Raw genomic sequence first — 19,286 nt, forward strand, 5'->3', positions numbered from 1 at the left:
CTTCATATGCACCTCTGCCCCCTCCTTCATATGCTACTTTCAATGCTTGTTCCTCACCCTTTCTCCTTTGAAACTTTTGTTCATGAACAACCAATGAACTCTGCAGTTCATCAATGCTAAGAGCATCAATATCCTTTGATTCTTCAATGGAACATACAACATAGTTGTATTTCTCAGTTAAAGAACGTAAGATCTTCTCTACCACTTTCACATCCTGCATATCTTCTCCATACGTTCTCATTTTATTTGCCACTGTCATGACCCTAGAGAAGTATTCTGTAACTCCTTCACCAATTCTCATTTCCAGTGTTTCAAACTCTCTGCGGAGAGTCTGCAGGTAAGATCTTTTAACTCTTGCATTCCCTTCGAACTTCTTCTTCATTGCGTCCCATATGTTCTTGGCAGTATCCTTTCTAAGAATAGTGTCAAGAACGGTTCGGTCGATTGCTTGAAATAGGTAATTCTTTACCTTCAAATCCTTTAGTTTCATCTCATCATTCTTCTTCTGTTGTGCATCAGTTTGCACTGATCCCTTTGCCGGCTCAATGTATCCAATCTCCACCAGTTCCCACATTTCTTTGGATCGGAGAAAATTCTCCATTAACATACCCCAGTGATCGTAATGGCCATTGAATCTTGGAATGGCTGGCTGAACAAAGCTGCTTCCTTCTGTCGTCATGCTGCTGCAAGAGTTTCAGATGATAAAGGCTCTGATACCAATTTGTTGAGTATTAATGAGAGCTCAAAGAAATGTTGATGAATTGAATGAGAAGAGAGCACCTTTATTTGACGAGGACTTGGCTTTATATAGCCTGTTACATTGTAACTAAAATAACAAGAAAGTAACTGAAAAATAACAGCAAGCTAACAGTATCAGTCAAGCTAACAATAACAGTCAGTTATTCTAACTGTTTCTTAACCGACTTTCTTAACCAACAGTTAGTTATTCTAACTGTTTCATAACCGAGAAGATCCCTTCACCCCTGGCTATTCTTTAATCATACAACGAGCAAACATTGTAATATAAACTGTTGTGTTAGTAATAAAAACATTTGCTCAACGTCCATTTATGGATTGCAAAGCATAATTTTAAACCTAGACTATTTTCAACTTTAATCCACCTAATCTTTACCGCTCTACTTACTTGTATATAAATATATAATAAATATATAATCTTATGAAACCTATTTAATAGAAAATTTGAAAAGTCAAACGAAACGGTCAAATTAAATTGAATCTCATTTTAGCACCATCTTGAAAACCAATTGTAAAACCTGCAGTATTTTTAAATTCTCCAAAATATGGGAAAAAGTTGAAAAATCATCTAAAATTTAGAGAGATCATAGATAGCGTCATATATATATTTATATTATATATATTAAAAAAAGAAGGATGGAAGAGATACTACTTGACGATGGTCGAAAAAACAAAAGAAAAAAGGTGTTGGGCCTGGGCTGGAAGTAAAATAGATGCAATTTGAGAGGCCTAGAGAGTGTGTTTATGGTCTTGTCTGGGCCGGGGTTTCTGTCTTGTCTTCTGACATTATTTAATTGGACGAAAACAGACATGAGAATGGGTTGTTATTACAATCGTGTCTGTCAGAATTTGTTTGTACCTTTCCCAACGGCTACTTGGAGTGAGGAGGGGATAGCAAGCAAGCATGTTTTTTTTAAACGTCGTCCCGATCCTCTCTCTCACCATTTATCAAACCCAATAACCAGCGAAGAAGGATTCTTCTACGCACAGTTCTACCCTCTCTCTCTCTCTCTCTCCCCCCCCCCTGCTTTCTCTCTCTGGAAAAAATAAAAATGGAAATGGAAGAAGAATCTCAGTGTTTGAAAATCAACGGCGAAGAAGACTTCTACGAGAAGATCGAGGCTCCGAAGTTCGTGGACCTTAACGCTCCTGATCAGTACCATCCTGGAGATGACCGATACTGGTTCTGCTTGCGTGTTGGTAATTTTGTAAATTACTGTTACATGCTTGTCTCTGTTTTCCAATACTACTTGAAATCTGAATCTCTATCGATGCCGTGTTTTTTAAAATCTGATGGGTGAGGCCTAGAATATAAGACTTTCAAAGATGGAGGAGGTTACAGTCCCCTTACTTCATAGTTTTTATTAAGAATTAGTTGACAGTAATTATTTTAAATGCTGTCTGTTAAAAGACGATTATGGGCTGCATTTATTTCTTAAGCTTACTTAATGTGTGTTAATTACCAAATTTGCTAAGAATTTTGTAAAATTATCAATGCAGCACCCTTTTTTCGGCTTGGTGGATCTTATCTTTTTGTGGGGATTGAATTTTTGAAAAAGTTTAATGTTAGAAAAGAAAGAGTTTCTCTTCCGGTGGAAATCTGTCCTCCTTGCAGATTATTTATACAGTGGAGTTGGAGTTGAATTATATATAATAATATTACTTGAATTAAGTATGCAACGAGATGTTTGGTGGGATAGAATTGGATTGTGTGCGCTGTTCATTTTTAGTATCTCGTGATTGAATTTGTATTTGACGGGATTTTTATTTAATACTTCCAAGTGAAACTGCGATCAAATCTAATTTTTGCAATAAGAAGATTTCTACCTTTTAGCTAAACCTAGTTGAATTGTTAATGAGAGAAATGCTACCATCACTTGCAATGGGCTTTCAATGGATGCGTGCAACGCACACCTTTGAATTGAATGGTGCAAGGGTCTGTCACTTGCGAGTGAGGGTCGCATTTCCCTCGCTGTCAGTTCAAAGTCTCCGGGTAGGCATGAATGTTAGAATTTTATCTGGTATAAATATTTCCAACATGGCAATTTTTATTATTGAAACTCATGGATAATATAGTCCGTTAGCACTATTTAAGTTTTCAAGTTGAGGATGAGAACGTTGCATGGTGAGGTCCACCATGCAATAAATAAATCAACATAAATCTGATCCATACGAAAATTTATTTTGAAAAGCCTTTTGAAATCAATTTAAAAGGTACTGGCAAAAAAGGAAATGCAAAAGGTGATAGAATTGGAGTAAATTCTACATGGATTTGCGCTAGATTTGTGTTGATTGGTCTACTACATGGTAGGACTTTCCAAGCAATGGCTACATTCTCAATTTTGAGGATTTAACTAGCGTGGATGGGGGTTCGTGTGTGTTTATCAATAAAAGGAAAGAAAAGAAACGTACATTGGAAATATAGTAAAATCATACTAGTTCATTTCTAACTCTTGCATACTAGTGAATTCAACGTAAATTTAATTCAACTTCACTGCAATTCTACTCCAGAATCATTCTAAATGAGCCTTCTACATTTTCAATAGAGTATTTGATTATTTTAAGTTTTTTTTTTTTTTTCAATTTTCTCTCTGTTGAGTGACTTTAAATGCTAAAATTTGAATTTCTCTATCTGCATCCACTGTGCCTTTGCCTCAGGATGTGATCAAAAGCATGAAGAAGAAATGGATTCTGAAGCAATCTACAAAAATTTTGTTCTTCGGGTTAGTTACCAGTTTCATTTCTGCAGTAAGTTGGTTTCTACATTTAGATTTAGGCTTGTAAGTTCTTGAGTCCTGCAGGTTATGGCTGCAAGGAGTCCCAACATACGGCTTCGGAAAGCATTGTACAGAAAGGATTCAGGGTATATGCATTAAGCTTCTTGTAACTCAGATTTAACATACGTCTTCTCTTATTGATCTAACTAGATCTATACTAATAAGATTTACTAATTGTATGTGATAGTGCCAATATTAAATGTCCCCAGACAGCTCCAGCAAAATCTTCGAAACCTCGAGTATCAAGATTGGCCCTGATTTCCTCAATATCTAAAAAAATGGTCGATCAAAAAGTGAAAGTAAAACCTCTTGCTAAGCGAAATGCAACTCCAAATGTGAGGGAAAAGCAGTCTTCTGTTGCATCCAAGGCTCTGACTACTCCAAGGAACAAAAAGCGACTGTCAAATCCTGATGCATTTCGGAGTGTTAGGAACCCAAAGGCAATGGACATTGCAAATAGTAGAGTGGTAGCAAAGGCGTTATTTCGTTCACCTAATAAGTCAGTGAGCACAAAAACTTTAACAGAATTGGATACAACTGTCAAGAAAAATATGTGCAGGTGTGAAGAAGTTTGAGGTCACTGATGGAAAGAAGCATGCTAATACACCATCGCCTTCAAATGCTCTAAGAAAACAACCGCGAGGACGAGAGGTTAAAAGCAGAGTTTGATGGGCCGCTTTCCCGAAATTGTAAGGGAAAAAAATTTTAAGCAGTATCATGGTCCTATGCCTCAAAAGGGGGGTGGAAATAATTTTCAGTGACATGGAGATTCAGGAGAAATCAAGAAATGGTTCTCGGGGAGTCTGCTCTACTGCTAAATGTGATGAAGGAAATAATCCACATGAAGGGCTTTTTAACAACTGTAAAAATAGAACCATCACTGGTTGAGAATAAAGCTGAAGCTTTGTCAGATGCCAACGAAAATACCCAGTCAAATTATGAAGAGAGGGGGTCGGGAGAAAATGACGTTCCCAAACTTCTTGCGTCAAGTGAAGAGGGCACTGAGACCAGTGAAAGACATGGTGAAGAAGATGAAATGAACTCGAGTTTGGATAAGGGCACTGATGGAATCATGGAAAGTAATGATAGAAAACATATTTTGATATCAGATGACAAGGAAAATGTCAGTGAAACCATGGGAGAGCGACAATAAGGAAAATGCTTCAGCCTCTGACGATAAACAGGTGAGTAAACTCATATTCAATAATTCTATTAGTCCTTCTAGGATGTTGTTAGATATTTTTGGTCATCAGTTATCCATGAATTTTGGAGTTGCAGAGACATGGATCTTAATACCGGCCACTTGAAAAGACAAACCCTTGGCAAGCATGAGAGTGTGAAGAGCACACAAATGGTAATTTTTTATTAGGAATTTGAACTTCTCTCTCTTCTTTTTTTTTGTTTCTGTTTTTTATATCTTTGTGAATATGGAAATGATTCAGATAGCCAAAGCAATGAGGAAGCCATCTAAAAAGAACTTCGTTACTGACGCTACTGGTGTTCAAGGACTGAAACATGGAAAGCCTAAGCCTACAAATCCCAAGCCTTTTCGGCTAAGAACTGATGTATGTAATTTATTACCTATCTAAGTCCTATAAATAGTAATCTTTTAATTGAATCTGAGAATATTTAATTTATATATAGGAAAGAGGGATTCTTAAGGAAGCAACCTTGGAGAAGAAGATTCACGCTTCTCCTCTGAAAGAAATCATGTCAGTTACGAGGTTCCCAGGAGGAAGTTTGCAGAAAAAACAGAGGGCATTGCTAGTGAGTTTTCATTTAATTTACAGAAAACAACAGGGTGCATTGGCTCGTTTAGCTGTCCGCACTGGTTCAAGTAGACTGAGAATAATGATTCTGATTGCAAGAGAAATGACAAGAGCCTTGAACAAAACTGAAATTAGCTAATGATGCTCAGAAAGCAAGTGAAAAGGAAAGAAACACAACACAGAAGGAACAACATGTAAGGCTATCTATTTTTGAAGCGTAAAAAAAAAAAAAGATTTAGGCTTGGTTTTCCATGGTTGTTTCCATTGGCTCAAGCCTCCTATTATGACACCTTTTTGTAGCAAAATCAGGCTTCCATCTTGAAGAACTCCAAAGAAAGAGTGAGACGAAAATTTATCTTCAGCTCCACAGAGACATACAGTTTCGTGCCCAACAGAAGCTTGTGTCTCCACTGAAGAAATATAGTCATTGTAAGACAACAGCTCAAGATTTGGGGAATACCTTGAAAAGGGCCAAATCACCATTTGTGAGAAATGTCGTGAGACCACAAGAGTGAGTTTCTGCTATTTTAACAAGTTATTTTAATACAGGAAGCGTTTTTTCATTAACTAAAATAAGCTACTCTGCTCTTGCCTTGCAGGACCCTCATCGACTACAAACGAAACACTCCCTATTACGTTACCTGGTCAACTCGGTGTGATAAAGGAAGAATCACCAGAAATCTTGTTGAGACCCAAAGAAGTTGCAAAGCCTAGCAAAAGCAGTGCTTACCCAGAAACCAAAGCTTCTGCTGTCCCCAGGCAATCACTACAGGGGAGGAGGAGGTCCACAACTATTCCAAAGGAACCGAATTTCCATACCATCCACACGCCAAAGAGCTGCACACGAAGAGTGGCTTAAGTTATTTTCTAGGAAAACACTCCAGTTTGTGCACTATCTTGTTGCTGTTCAATTCATCCATTGAAGTATTTCGCTTAAACTGTTCGCAATTCTTTGTTGTTGTTTGTTGTTGTTGTCTACATATTGTGTTCTTACAGCCAATGAGAGATCTCGTTCCTGTTCCATTCAATCAAAGCAATGCGAGCGTGTTCCTTCTAAAGGTCCTATCTTCTCAGTTTTTATTTAAACATATTGAGTGTTCTAGCTGAGTTGCTGTATTGTCTAATTAACCATCAGAGTACAATTTTTGCCAACGTTTTGTTTTGTCCTGCTCTCTCTCTCACTATTTTCTCATATAGTAAGCAAGCCTCTGCCCTATTTCGATTATTGGTTGTGTTGTCATGATAGGACGAAAATTTGTGTATAATTTCATGCTTTTAGATTTCTTGGGAGGAAGCAACACTGCATCTTAACAGTAGAAAAGATGCACTGTTCATTCTCATTGCATCCCATTTGAGGGTTAGGGGTAGTGCTGGTATATGATTTGTTTAATGTGACAATTTTGGAAAAGAAATAATTCACAATAAAAAAAAATAAAAATGCTTTCTTTTTTGAGAGCCAGAATTTATCTAGAAGTAGTTTAGAGGAAAGAAAAAAAAAAAATTTTCTCTAGCTTTTTTCTCTAGAAAAAAATTTTAGAGGGATCAATCAATACTTATTTATAAATCTTTTTATAAAAAAAATAAAATAATAAAAAAATCATATTTAAATTCATAAAAAATATATATAAAAATTATAATTATTCCTCAAGCACGCTAATTTTTTTTTTATGTCCCTTGCCCTAACACAATTCAAAGTTTAAACACTACCTAACGACTAAGGGTGCAAGCGAACAATAGTTGTGTACTCGTGATATGATGTGGAGTCGGATTAAAAAACAAATTATGTTCAAATGTGTCATACACGATTTAAAGCATGAAGAATAATATGTGATTTAAGTTATAGACTGGATTAAATAGATTAATTTTATTTTAATTAGATTATATAAAAAAATAGATAATAATAGTAGATGAATCAAATTAAAAAAAATCACAATATCTTCAAAAAAAAATTAAAATTTTAAAAGAAATGGTGTAACTTAATTCATGAGTCATTAAATATAAAACGAAATTGAAAATACGTTGAGATTTAACAACAAAATTAAAAATAAAATAAAAAAATTTAATTTAATATTTCAATAAATTAAAGAAAAACTTTGAAATTTTACATGGAAACATGATTTTCAAGAGTGAGAAAAAAAAAAAAAAGAGTTCACCGACATTACATCATCACATCAACACTGCCACACACACACCTTCCCTGAAAACGAAGGAACATAACACTACAAGAGTTGGTGTTTGGTTGATGAAGACTTTATATTTGCCGTTCAAATGGCAATGAGCGTTAATTATTTTATATTTTTTAATAATACTTTAGATTTATTGAAATACTAAATCTAACCAAATAATACTAAAAAGCTCTTTGAAATCAATTTACAAAAAAAAAAAATTCAAAGTATTTTGACGGTTCAGTTATGCTTTTAAAAAAAAAAAAAATAAAAACTTATTTATAGTTGATTAATTTTAGTAATAACTATTACATAAGAAAACTACATTTACCTCCGGTAACCAGTTTAAACAATTGTTTTACACGATATATAAAAAATCATCGTTCTACTAATTCCTGTAAACAGCGCCTATAAGTTTGCATGAACATTGTTTTTCGAAGCAGTATGAGTTTCGGTTAATTTGGCTAATGTAACGAGGACACTATAGACGACAGTGCTTTAACCTTGGACTACATGTCCTCTGTTCAGCGTATCATTTTATTATTAAGTATGCTGGAACATCATATGACGAAAAGTACCCTGATTGTAGATTCCAAGTGACAGCAGTACCCTCAAATGTGACATATTGAACCCTAACCTTTTGTCAGAATTCCCAAATTAATTTTCCACTTATCCTCTTGTCTCTGAACTCTTATCTTGTCCGTAGAAAAATCTGATTATGGGACTGTGTTTCTAAATCCAAGGTAAAGACATGCCCGCTCGTAACACTTCTATGATTCCATCCATCTTAAGGTTTATCTTTTCTCTTCCTGCTCTCCTTGAGCTCTTATTAAACCTTTGTTCTTGTGGATCTAAAATGAATTCCTTACATGAAGTTTATGTGTTTATACTTATGTAACTTTTAATCATCTTGTTTATGTACCTTATGCTTCTGGTTTTGTCTTGTAATTGTGCTTTAGATAGATTTTTGTTTGTTTGGTGAATATAGAGAAGTAGCTCTAGTCTAGTCAAAAATGGTGCCTTGGTGGCAAAATAGGAGTGCCCATTTGGGTTTTTCTTGTTTTTCTTTTCGTCTTGCTTCACTAGCTTGAAATGAATTTACAAGTAAAGTTAGGTGTTATCGTATATCAGTGGTAATGATTTTCTCTCTTTTTTTTTCCTCTCTTTTTGGAAAGGGTTGAAAGTTGGATTATGATATTCAAGCCAAAAATTTATAGTTCCATGGTTAAGACACCTTTTTTTAAAAAAAAATTATTTTCCTTCGAATTAATATTTTTTTAAGTGTTTTTAAATATTCTAATATCAAAAATAAATTTTAAAAAAATAAAAAAACACTATAGCGAAAAGATTTTTAAGAAAAAACCGTTACTTACAATGTGACAGATGAGCTCTTAGTATCATATTGCATAAGTGTTTTATCAGAAAAGTAGTATATTTTCCCCGGAGATATTCTTGCTAAATTAAAACTGTGAACTTTTAGGTCTTAGCATATAAAAGAAGATGCTTGGGAGGATTTATTCTTTCCAAAAGAAACTAAGTGAATGAAACACTTTTAATAACAGATGCAGCGAGATCTTCTAAGAACAAAATGTGACAGCGGTAGGGATTTCGGTTTATGCAGAGAGGCGGCAGTGCCATTTTGTTTTTAAACATAATATAAATAGCATTAAGGTCACAGTAAATTGCTCTTTGTTAGGAGGATGAATGTAATATTTGGCTGTATTTGATCTGTTATTGGTCCTGAGTTTTCCTATGAATATAATCCGTATACATTTACAAGTTATGGTTTTTATTTCCCTTTGGGATATTCCATGTTGTTTAAAGATCACTTTTTTGACATTTGTCTGATAGAAGCATTTAAAGATTGGCTTATGTTCCAAATAAATTGGATAGCTAAACATTAGCATAAAAGATGGTAACATTTAGCTATTGAAACTTGAAGGTTCCTTTCGACTTTACGTCGGACAATGTCAGTTTTTGTGTATCACAGTGAATGATTTTCTTCTTTAAAACCTTCAAATCTGTATATGTATTAGTATTAACTTTTGCACCAATACTTTGTGTTACAATTCATTTGCCTTGTGCTCTTGTATGTTTTTCCTTGATTTAAAGTAATGGTTTATGTGATAGCATTTTAAATATGATTTTTTGCCTCTTGCAGGCTTTTTCTGGAATGGTCAATTCTTAATCGAGCTCAATTTGGATGCGAATAGTCGAACTCCCATCCACTGATAATGGTGGTGTTCACAATCACATGTCCAGTGAAGGTTAAAATAATCGATCCTCTTGTTGAAAGGGCAGGGTTCTGAATCTGTCTTGGTTTTCACATGGAGAACCACACTTTTGTTGTTGGTCAAGAGTTTCCTGATGTCAAAGCTTTTCGGAATGCTATTAAAGAAGCAGCAATTGCACAACACTTTGAACTTCGTATCATCAAAAGTGACCTGATTCGATACTTTGCAAAGTGTGCTTCAGAAGGTTGTCCATGGCGTATTCGTGCAGTTAAGCTCCCTAATGTCCCAACCTTCACAGTAAGAAGCCTTGAAGGTACACATACTTGTGGTAGAAATGCACAAAATGGCCATCATCAGGCGTCTGTAGATTGGATTGTGAGCTTTATAGAGGAACGACTGCGGAATAATACCAATTACAAACCAAAGGATATATTACATGACATCCACCAGCAGTATGGGATAACTATTCCATATAAGCAAGCCTGGCGTGCCAAAGAACGGGGTCTTGCAGCAATTTATGGCTCTTCTGAGGAAGGATACTGCCTGCTTCCTTCATACTGTGAGCAAATAAAGAGAACTAACCCTGGAAGTGTTGCAGAAGTGTTCACCACTGGTGCAGATAATCGGTTTCACAGGCTCTTCATTTCTTTTTTTGGATCCATAAATGGGTTCTTAAATGGGTGCCTGCCTATTGTTGGGCTTGGTGGAATCCAACTCAAGAGCAAATACCTTGGTACCTTACTTTCAGCGACATCTTTTGATGCTGATGGCGGGCTATTTCCACTTGCATTTGGAGTTGTTGATGTGGAAAATGATGAGAGCTGGATGTGGTTCTTGTCAGAATTGCAGAAGGCATTGGAGATGAACACTGAAAATATGCCACGGCTCACGTTTTTGTGTGATGGACAAAAAGGCATTGTAGATGCAGTAAGAAGAAAAATTCCCAAGTTCTTCTCATGCATTTTGCTTGCGCCACTTGAGTGAAAGCATTGTAAAGAAATTCAAGAACTCAAGGCTTGTCCATCTTTTGTGGAAAGCTGCATACGCTGCCACTACCATTCATTTTAAAAGAAAAAAATGCTTGAAATTTCAGAGGTTTCTTCTGCAGCTGCCAAGTGGTTGCAACAGTTTCCTCCCTCTCGCTGGGCTTTGGTTTATTTTGAAGGAACACGGTATGGCCATCTCTCTTCAAATATTGATGAATTTAATAGATGGATTCTGGAAGCTCGGGAGCTGCCTATTATCCAGGTGATTGAGAGAAATCCACAGTAAACTCATGGCTGAGTTTCAGGATCGGCAGATGAAGAGTAATTCATGTTTTCTGTTCTTGCTCCCTCCACCGAGAAACGTATGATTGAGGCCATTAATCATGCGTCAGCATACCAAGTCCTTCGATCTGATGAAGTGGAATTTGAGGTTCTGTCAGCAGAGCGCTCAGACATTGTGAATATTGGGACGCATAGTTGTTCCTGCCGTGGTTGGCAGCTTTATGGAATACCATGTTCACATGCTGTCGCAGCCCTTGTTTCATGTCGGAAAGATGTATATACCTTTACAGAGAAGTGTTTTACCGTTGCTGGTTATCGCGAAGCATATGCAGAAACTATACATCCCATCCCTGAAAGAATTGAGTGGAGAAAGATGAGTGAGGCTCCTATGGATGATGATGATGATGATGAATGCTCAAAGTTGTCAGGCCACCCAAGTTTCGTCGGCCACCAGGACGCCCGGAAAAGAAACGAATATGCGTAGAGGACGACCTTAATCGTGAAAAACATACTGTGCATTGTAGTAGGTGTAACCAAACTGGCCATTATAAAACAACATGCAAGGCAGAGACTATGAACAGTATTGAACAGTTTTAGGTAAACTAACTTTGTACCTTACAGCTCCCCTGAGCTAGTTATGTTGAGTAGAGTAGCGTTGCTCTGCTCAAGTCCCAACTGTCATTTAGTATCTGTAAAATAGGAAACCTGTCATGTAACTAGAAATGTACACGTGTCATCCAAATCATGTAATTTAGCCTTTTTAGGTAATGACTAGTCACCTCGCCCCTTCTCCGCTTCGCTTCTAGTTAGATTAAACTGTTAATTTGTAATGCACAGAACAATATGCAAGCGTTATCAATTTATTTTATCATCAAAAAATATGTGAAATGTAAACCGAAAATTCAATGTGTTTAATATAATAAAATAAATTGGTAATTATATACATCTTTTAACATCACAAATATTAATAACAAAATAATAATCTATCATGTACTGAAACAAAATTTGTATCTCTCTAATTCAAACTTTATTTTTTATTAATATATTTTTCTCGATTATTTTATTAAGAACATGTTTTTTAATTACTGATACTATTTTTGAAATAAATATCTCATGATCAAAATAAAAACTTCTACCATAGCACTACCCATGTATTTTCTGTGGTTTTACCAACTTGATGTGTATAGATTTGCATTGCTAACATCGCTGGAAGGCTGTCTTGGTTGCTTCCCCTGCTTTATGGAGATCTTCTCCTTTCGAGAGTCCGAGCTTGTTGTGAGCGGGCTTGCTGTTTTTTTCAGAAAAAATATTCTGCCTTGGTGGTCTAACCAAGCTTGCAGGATCTCGTCAATGCCAAGATTGGAAAAAGAAATCAACCATTCTGTATTTCCCTCTACTATTCTATTTTAGTCAACTTGAGAAACACACTACGAGCTTTGAATAGCTAGCTACAGGCATAATTTTTTGGTTGACGAAAATATCTAATTTTGGCGAGGACTTGTGACATTTATTTTTCGTTTTCCAATTCCAGTAAAAAAGAACTTATCTGCAAGGGGGGGCGTCACGTACTGTGTTTGTCTGCTAGCTGTCCAGTACATGCATGCCCTGTTTATGGACAATACATCCGCGTCCATCAACCGATCTTCGTCAGTTGAACAGCCAATAGACAACGAGATATTGATCATAAAAGTGCACCAGCCTTGGCAGCCCATGGTGCTAGAAACAGATAATGGTTATTTTCACTCCCTTCCCGCATCAATTCGAGCTCTAGTTTCATCCTACTGATACAACTCAATATTTTGGCGCCCAAAAATAAGCTTAACAATTTGTTACAATTTCAAGATGAGGGTCAGCCATGAAAGACAGAATCTAGACCTCCCTAGAAAGTAAAACTGCTACATGGTTTGCATAGAATTCAACCATAAATGACTAATATCACCAGATAAATAAACCACCAATGGAGGCAGCTGCATGTATCCTTGTCAAAAGGGGGGCAAGGGACACAATACATGTTGCTTCAATTGTAAAGCTGCTTGAATCTTCTGCAGGCTTCTAAAACATTTTCCCTGTGGCCAAAAGCACTGACTCTGACAAAACCTTCACCACCAGGTCCAAAACCACTCCCAGGTGTGGTAACTACATGAGTTTTTCTCAAGAATTTCACTGAAAAACATCCCACGAGCTTTGGCCAGGGAAGTGAACCCACACATAGGGAGCATTCTTTCCTCCATATACATTAAAACCGAGCGAATTAAATGTATCCATTATAATGTTGGTGTTTTCTTTATAGAATCCAATCACCTCACTCATTGCCTGCAAGGAAATCAAACGGTTAAGAGTTTATTCTTGGTTTCATGCAGCATTCGCAAAATACAATTCCCGAGTTAGGAAACAGTGGGCTATACTACCCCAAAAAGAAAAATGCACTGACCTTAAGGCCTTCAGGTGAAAGGCAAGCCCGACCACCAGCTTGGCAAATGTTGGATGCCCCATTAAAGCTCGTGCAAACAACACGGTTGAAATCCTTTACAACTGGGAACCCATCAGAATATAGAAGCTGTTTTGGAACAACAGTCCACCCCAGACGAACTCCAGTAAACCCAGCATACTTACTAAAAGATGATGTCTCCAAAGCAACCTGCAATTAGTATGGGAACTACCACATCACAAACATGCATCACTAAAGAGGGTCCAAGGACTCCTCCAGCTCAGAGAAAAATGATTGACAGCCAACATCACAATGTAAGAAGCAATACTCTAATGCCAATCAAAAGAATGATATTGCATGATCAGATTATCGTAGTTTTGAACAGTCCACAATTTATATCCATGTTATGTAACAGATACAGTGTCCACAGGAATTGATGTGGAAAAAAAATCATGCAGGTTTAGACATGTCAGTTCTAACTTTTATGAAATCTTTAAAATAATATTGTCATTTGAAATACAGTTTCTACAGAGGCATTTTAAACTAAGAATGGTTCGTGAATGCCTCCTTGGTCCAAAAACATTTGAAAGAAACAGGGAATTTCAGGTAATAGAATACTTCACATCCAATGGATTAATGCCATTTTTACAGTCGATTGAACATTTATAATTCATGAATAGAAGGAAAATAACAAATTTTACCATAAATGAGTTTTGCTGAGAAAAGGCAGGAACTTTTACCAAGAGAACAATAAGCAAAGCAAGATTGATATATTGTGGGCTACCTCTTTGGCTCCTGGAATTTCAAATATGGATCGTGGGTTATCATCAGACATATACATGGCATATGCTGAATCATAGACGATGATTGATCCATTGTCCTTTGCAAATTGTACTAGTCGGGTCAGTTGCTCCCTTGTTGCAGCAGAACCAGTAGGATTGTTCGGTGAACAGAAAAATATGATATCCGTTCGAGAAACTTTGGATAAATCAGGGAAAAAACCATTCTCTGGAGTGCACCTCATGTATTCAATCTTACCATACTTCTCAACGTCTTTCTGAAACTGTCCAGTCTGGCCCATGATGACACTAGAATCGACATAAGCCTGCACATAATTAGATGGTAATCAACAGAAAGTTATCCAGGAATGCCCCGTATCTTCTTCTTCCTTTTCTTTGAATGTGTGGATGTTAAACATGATTGAATCATCGAGAAGCCTATCACAATGGAAACATTACTTTCTCTAAGGTTCTGGTAAGTATAAAGTAATGCTCTTTTCTCTTTTTCACTATCAAACTTTTCCACTAAACACCAAGCACCACCAAATATGCAACATAAGGAATCAATAAAGTCTTTAGCAGAGCATCAATACAATAGGATTCCCCAAACCAAACTAAGGAGTTTTTAATTTAACCATCTAAAGTTGAACTAAGAAAAACCCCACAATAACGTTCCCTCCATGATAGCCAGGAAAAGAAAAGTTGGAAGGAAGTGCTGCAGTGGCATACTCAAAGGTCTGACTATAATTATCACAATAAGGATCCACCAAGCATCACAAATAAATACTGCATAATTTAGGAACATGTGCAAGGAGAAGGTGTTGAAAATGGGGGAGAGGGGTGTGAAGGATGTGCTACAAATTTCAAATTTCACTACCAGTTTATAGAAACATAAATTACCGGGTATGATGGATCTTGCACTGCCATGGTTACATTTGCCCCAAATACCATCTGAAAGAATATTCAGTCAGGCGAAAGCAAGTCAGTTATTATGAAGTTTGCATATAACTAAAGCCAAGAAAATGCATACACTGGCATATCAAGAAGAAAGACAAAGAAGCAGGACATAAAATAAAGAAGAAGAAAAAAACATAACAATGAAAGATAAAATCAAACCTGGAGGCGAGATATGTCACATTTGGCACCATCAGAGACAAATATATCATCCTCCTCGATCCCAAGACCTGCATAAAATGTTGAAGCAATTGCAGTTCTCAAAGGCTGCACGGATTAACAATTTGTGTTACTCTTAACTGTCACAAGGCTTGATATCAGAGAACAGAGACCACATAATAGACCTCATAAAAACTAGAACAGTTGAATAGTTTATCTTTTCTTGTTCAAGACCATGCCAGAAGCAATGCATTCAGAGCAAAACACATGGCACCTAAAAATTACCATACAAGTGGGAATGATTATTTTTATAAGAAATCTTATTGTCATTTAAAAACGATTTCTAACATTTCATCTACAAAAAAAATTAATAAGTTGGTGATTATAGTTAAAAAAAAAATGCAAAACATCTCACCAAAATTCATCCAAAATGCTCAAAACTATCAAACACCTGAAATTTCAGCAAAATGAAAATAGTGTGTTTGATTATAATGCTCACATACTTTTTCACCTTGTTCAGGTCCATAACCACTGTAACCCTCCAAAGTAGACAGTGCTTCTGCTCTCTGCCAACAATTAGAAAAGAAAAGAAAATTCAGATACATGGACAGACAGCAAATGCTTAAAAGAAAAACATTAGCAATACTGTTTTCATATTAAGTAACAGAAACAGTTGAATTAAAAGCTAGACAAACATACACATCTATTAGCTCAAGATGGTTCTTTTAGTAGATGGTTAATGCAAAAAAAATAAAAGTAAGCAGACTAGGTTTTCGATACAGACCTCAATCGTAAACCATAAAACAATCATTAATAATAAAAGCTATTTACGTTAAAGAAAAATGAGCCTTACCTTTGCTATTGCAGAAGTTATAACTTCTGGGATAGGTTCGGTAGTGTCACCAATTCCAAGGCTTATCACTTTTGCATCAGGGTATTTCAGCATGTGCGCATTCCTCCTTCGAGCAACCTATTATTATTTTCACAGCACAGAAATAGAAAACACAAAGAAAGATAACATCATTTTGAATTTTTTTCCGATTCCATACCAAAAATAAAACGCCTCTATTTTCTCTGCTCGAAATTTATCAGTATTTTGAGGAGAATTAATCACAAACCTCTGGAAATAAGTAACCAGCTTGAAGCTTTGCAATATTTGCATTGCGGGAGACTTGTGTTTTGTAAACTTCACAAAAAGAATGAAATAAAAACATAAAAATAAAATAAAATCCAGCACGGAAAGAAAGAAAGAAAGTTTAGAAAACAAAAACGCACCGGTTTTCTGTTCTTGAGGAGCAGCAGCACACGTGCAAATAGAAGGCGTTTTCGACGCGAACGAAACATTCTGGTTTCTGCACAGAGAGAGAGTTCGAGGTGAAAAGGGATTAAGAAACCGAAACACAAACACAAATGCCGAATCAAGATGGTAAGACCAGTCGAGACCTAGCTTTGAAGGCAAAAGGTGCGGCTAAAAAGGCAGAGGAAGAAGAAGAAATCGAAGTCGATAAAAGTTGAGTCGGCGACATTTTTCGCTTTTTCACCGCAGCTCACGGGTTTTGAGAGCAGAGCACGGAAGTGACGGTGCTTGTATTTTGAAAGAAGCTGCCCTAAAGGTTTTCTTCCTTTCATTTATTCGTTTTTCTATTCCTTTATTAAATTAAATAAATTAAAATCAAAATCAAATTAAATAAAAGAAGATAAAAGAAAACTAAAATATCTATTATATCGAACATGATCACGATGACTGCTGACTGTTTAGATTTTATTTATTTATTTATTATTTAATTTTTTTAATATTTTTTATATTAAATTGATTTAGAATTAATTTTGATGGTTTATTTAGGCTGGTTTAATAATTTGTCATGGTGAACTTGATATTCAATATTGAGTATTTTTATTATTAAAAAATAAATTTAATATAAATTAATGATAAAATTAAAATTTATTTTATTATTATAAAATTATCTAAACTATAAATATAAATAAATTTAGAATTTATTTGGTAGTGACTATGGTTTAAAATATTTTTTATTTATAAATATATTAAAATAAAAAAAATTATTTTTAATAATAGAATATTAAAAAGAATTAAAAACATTTAAAAATTTATTAAATATATATATATATCCTTGGAGCCTTTTTTTTTTTTTTTTAGCCGGCTCATGAACTGGACAGGAGAAATGGTTGTCAACAAATTTAGCCTGTTATTTAGCCAACCTAGGTATCAAAAAGAAGAGATTACTAGAGCGTGTAATTCACGCGCTAACGGCGGGGGAGGCCGCTATAATTGTGGTGGCGCATGTGTCTTTCTCCAAGCTCCTGAGATGGTCTTCACTGATGTTGCTAGGGCTTAGGATTGTATCGACAGTGGCATTCTTGTGAGGTAGCGTGTGTTGGTGCGCCAGGATCTCGTGTGACTTTGACTACTAATTCTTCCTTTTCTTTCCTTTCCCTTTTTTTACTCTTCGAAAAGGAAAAAACAGATGTTAATTTTTATTTATTTTTTGATTGTTGAATTTGTTCTACATTTTATTGTTATTTTTAGCAACGCCATTTAATATTAATTGATTGAAAATTATATTTTTTTACTATTAATAAGTCTTTTAAATCTCATAACTTAAATTTGATATTTGATAAGTTCACCCAAGTTATTTAATTTTTTTTTATTTTCTTTTATTAACTGATTTTTTTTCATTATTTTACACTAAATATATTGGAAAATAAACCTTGTATTTGTTTTTATTTGCTTTGTATGATGATATTTTGTTCTCGTAAACTGAATTATATATTTGGAATATTAATTCTTATTAACTCGTGTTTTTTTTATATTAAATATTTTTTTATTTTTCAGTATTTTAGTGATTGGTATGTGTTTATATATTTTTTTTTCTTACGTTAATTGAAAACATATCCATTTAATTTCAACCTTGATATCATATAAAACTAGAAATATCTTCACAACATTACATGTTTTTTTTTATCAAGCCATCATGGTTGTTTTTTATTTATTTCAATTCATGCTACCATGATTTATGTTTTTATTATTGTATAGTTGAATAGAGCAAACTTATTGAACATGATAAAGTCTACGACCAAGTCGTGGATTTTTATTTTTTCTGAAAAAAACATGTTAGAAATGCTTTATCATTTTATTCCTTTTTTTTTTTTTTTTTGCTATAAATTTATTGTTATGATCTAGCTCGCAGGGTAGCAGAAGCTACCAATCTATTACAATAGGAATTGCACAAGTGACATGAGGAGCTATCATGAATAGTATAGAAACAAGTGGCAGGCCCGCATGTTGGCTGTTCATGATACGAGGCATGTTTTTCATTCGTGCATCTCTTTTAGTTTTTAGAATATTAACCACATGCTCTAAAACAACCCAAGGTTAATACTTTATTTGGAGTGTAGTTATAGTTCTTTAAAAAAATTATGTTAAAATATATTAAAATAATTTTTTATTTTAAAAAATTTATTTTTAAGATTAGCATATCAAAACTATCTAAAACATACAAAAAATTTTAATTCTTAACAAAATAAAATATTTTTTTTTAATGTAATTTATACCGCATTCCCATACAATATAATTAATAGATTTTTATTGTTTATATAAATATCATACAATGTTAATATATTATTTCAATCATCGTATACCAATTGTCTGTTGTGCATGAAGTGGCTAGCACAAGATCAAGGTTAAATCAAATTAAAGGTTATCATACTTATTAAATCATAATAAATAACATATCATCTATTTTTTTTCATTTTCAATAACACAAGGAGGAAGCAATAGGCCTAGCCCCTTGCTTTTTTTTCTTTTTTTTTTTTATCAAGCTAAAAAAATCACGAGATTTACTAACTCTTCAATTGATACTTGCACAAGGAGGAAGCAATAGGGCTAGCCCCTTGCTTTTTTTTTTTTTTTTTTTCTTTTTATTAAGCTAAAAAAATCCCGATATTTACTAACTCTTCAATTGAGACATGGTTATTAAAT

General features: G+C 34.8%; 3 protein-coding genes and 1 non-coding gene across 5 annotated transcripts; 3 read left to right on the plus strand and 1 right to left on the minus strand.

Moving 5' to 3' along the window:
- The first annotated feature begins 1,644 nt into the window (after positions 1-1,644).
- Positions 1,645-6,259, plus strand: LOC118048631 (uncharacterized). The gene is made up of 10 exons (XR_012170764.1): positions 1,645-1,956; positions 3,415-3,479; positions 3,558-3,619; positions 3,721-4,196; positions 4,363-4,656; positions 4,759-4,887; positions 4,976-5,098; positions 5,178-5,300; positions 5,402-5,414; positions 5,902-6,259. It is a non-coding gene; the product is annotated as an uncharacterized protein (transcript).
- Positions 6,260-8,076: 1,817 nt separating this feature from the next.
- Positions 8,077-11,740, plus strand: LOC118048620 (uncharacterized). Of its 2 annotated transcripts, none has more exons than XM_035058391.2 (2): positions 8,077-8,210; positions 9,629-11,740. In XM_035058391.2, the coding sequence occupies exon 2, from the start codon at positions 9,795-9,797 to the stop codon at positions 10,683-10,685; it is 891 nt and encodes a 296-aa protein (XP_034914282.1). In that variant the 5' UTR covers positions 8,077-8,210; positions 9,629-9,794; the 3' UTR covers positions 10,686-11,740. The 2 variants fall into 2 exon arrangements, with proteins under 2 accessions (XP_034914282.1, XP_034914281.1); XM_035058390.2 differs by having other exon boundaries at positions 8,105-8,259.
- LOC140955962 (uncharacterized) lies at positions 10,779-11,453 on the plus strand. The gene is made up of 2 exons (XM_073411450.1): positions 10,779-10,949; positions 11,046-11,453. Exons 1-2 carry the CDS (start codon positions 10,779-10,781, stop codon positions 11,451-11,453), a joined length of 579 nt encoding a protein of 192 aa, XP_073267551.1.
- An 892-nt stretch (positions 11,741-12,632) lies between the features above and the next one.
- On the minus strand, positions 12,633-16,907 carry LOC118048621 (LL-diaminopimelate aminotransferase, chloroplastic-like). Its single transcript, XM_035058392.2, is given in 11 exon segments — positions 12,633-13,133; positions 13,136-13,282; positions 13,401-13,607; positions 14,182-14,502; positions 15,077-15,127; positions 15,293-15,397; positions 15,793-15,855; positions 16,143-16,259; positions 16,408-16,475; positions 16,565-16,641; positions 16,733-16,907. Coding segments are annotated over 11 exon segments (1,386 nt in total). The 5' UTR covers positions 16,816-16,907; the 3' UTR covers positions 12,633-12,986.
- Between the last annotated feature and the right edge of the window lie 2,379 nt (positions 16,908-19,286).

Source organism: Populus alba, chromosome 9 (assembly GCF_005239225.2).
Source record: "Populus alba chromosome 9, ASM523922v2, whole genome shotgun sequence".
Classification (NCBI taxonomy): Eukaryota; Viridiplantae; Streptophyta; class Magnoliopsida; order Malpighiales; family Salicaceae; genus Populus; species Populus alba.

What these genes read in the sequence shown, in the direction of transcription:
- LOC140955962 (XM_073411450.1), top strand. Translation starts at nt 10,779, where the DNA reads ATGCTTGAAATTTCAGAGGTTTCTTCTGCAGCTGCCAAGTGGTTGCAA. An exon ending in GGGAGCTGCCTATTATCCAG is followed by an intron (nt 10,950 to 11,045) that starts GTGATTGAGAGA and finishes CCCTCCACCGAG; the next exon opens with AAACGTATGATTGAGGCCAT.
- LOC118048620 (XM_035058391.2), top strand. Translation starts at nt 9,795, where the DNA reads ATGGAGAACCACACTTTTGTTGTTGGTCAAGAGTTTCCTGATGTCAAA.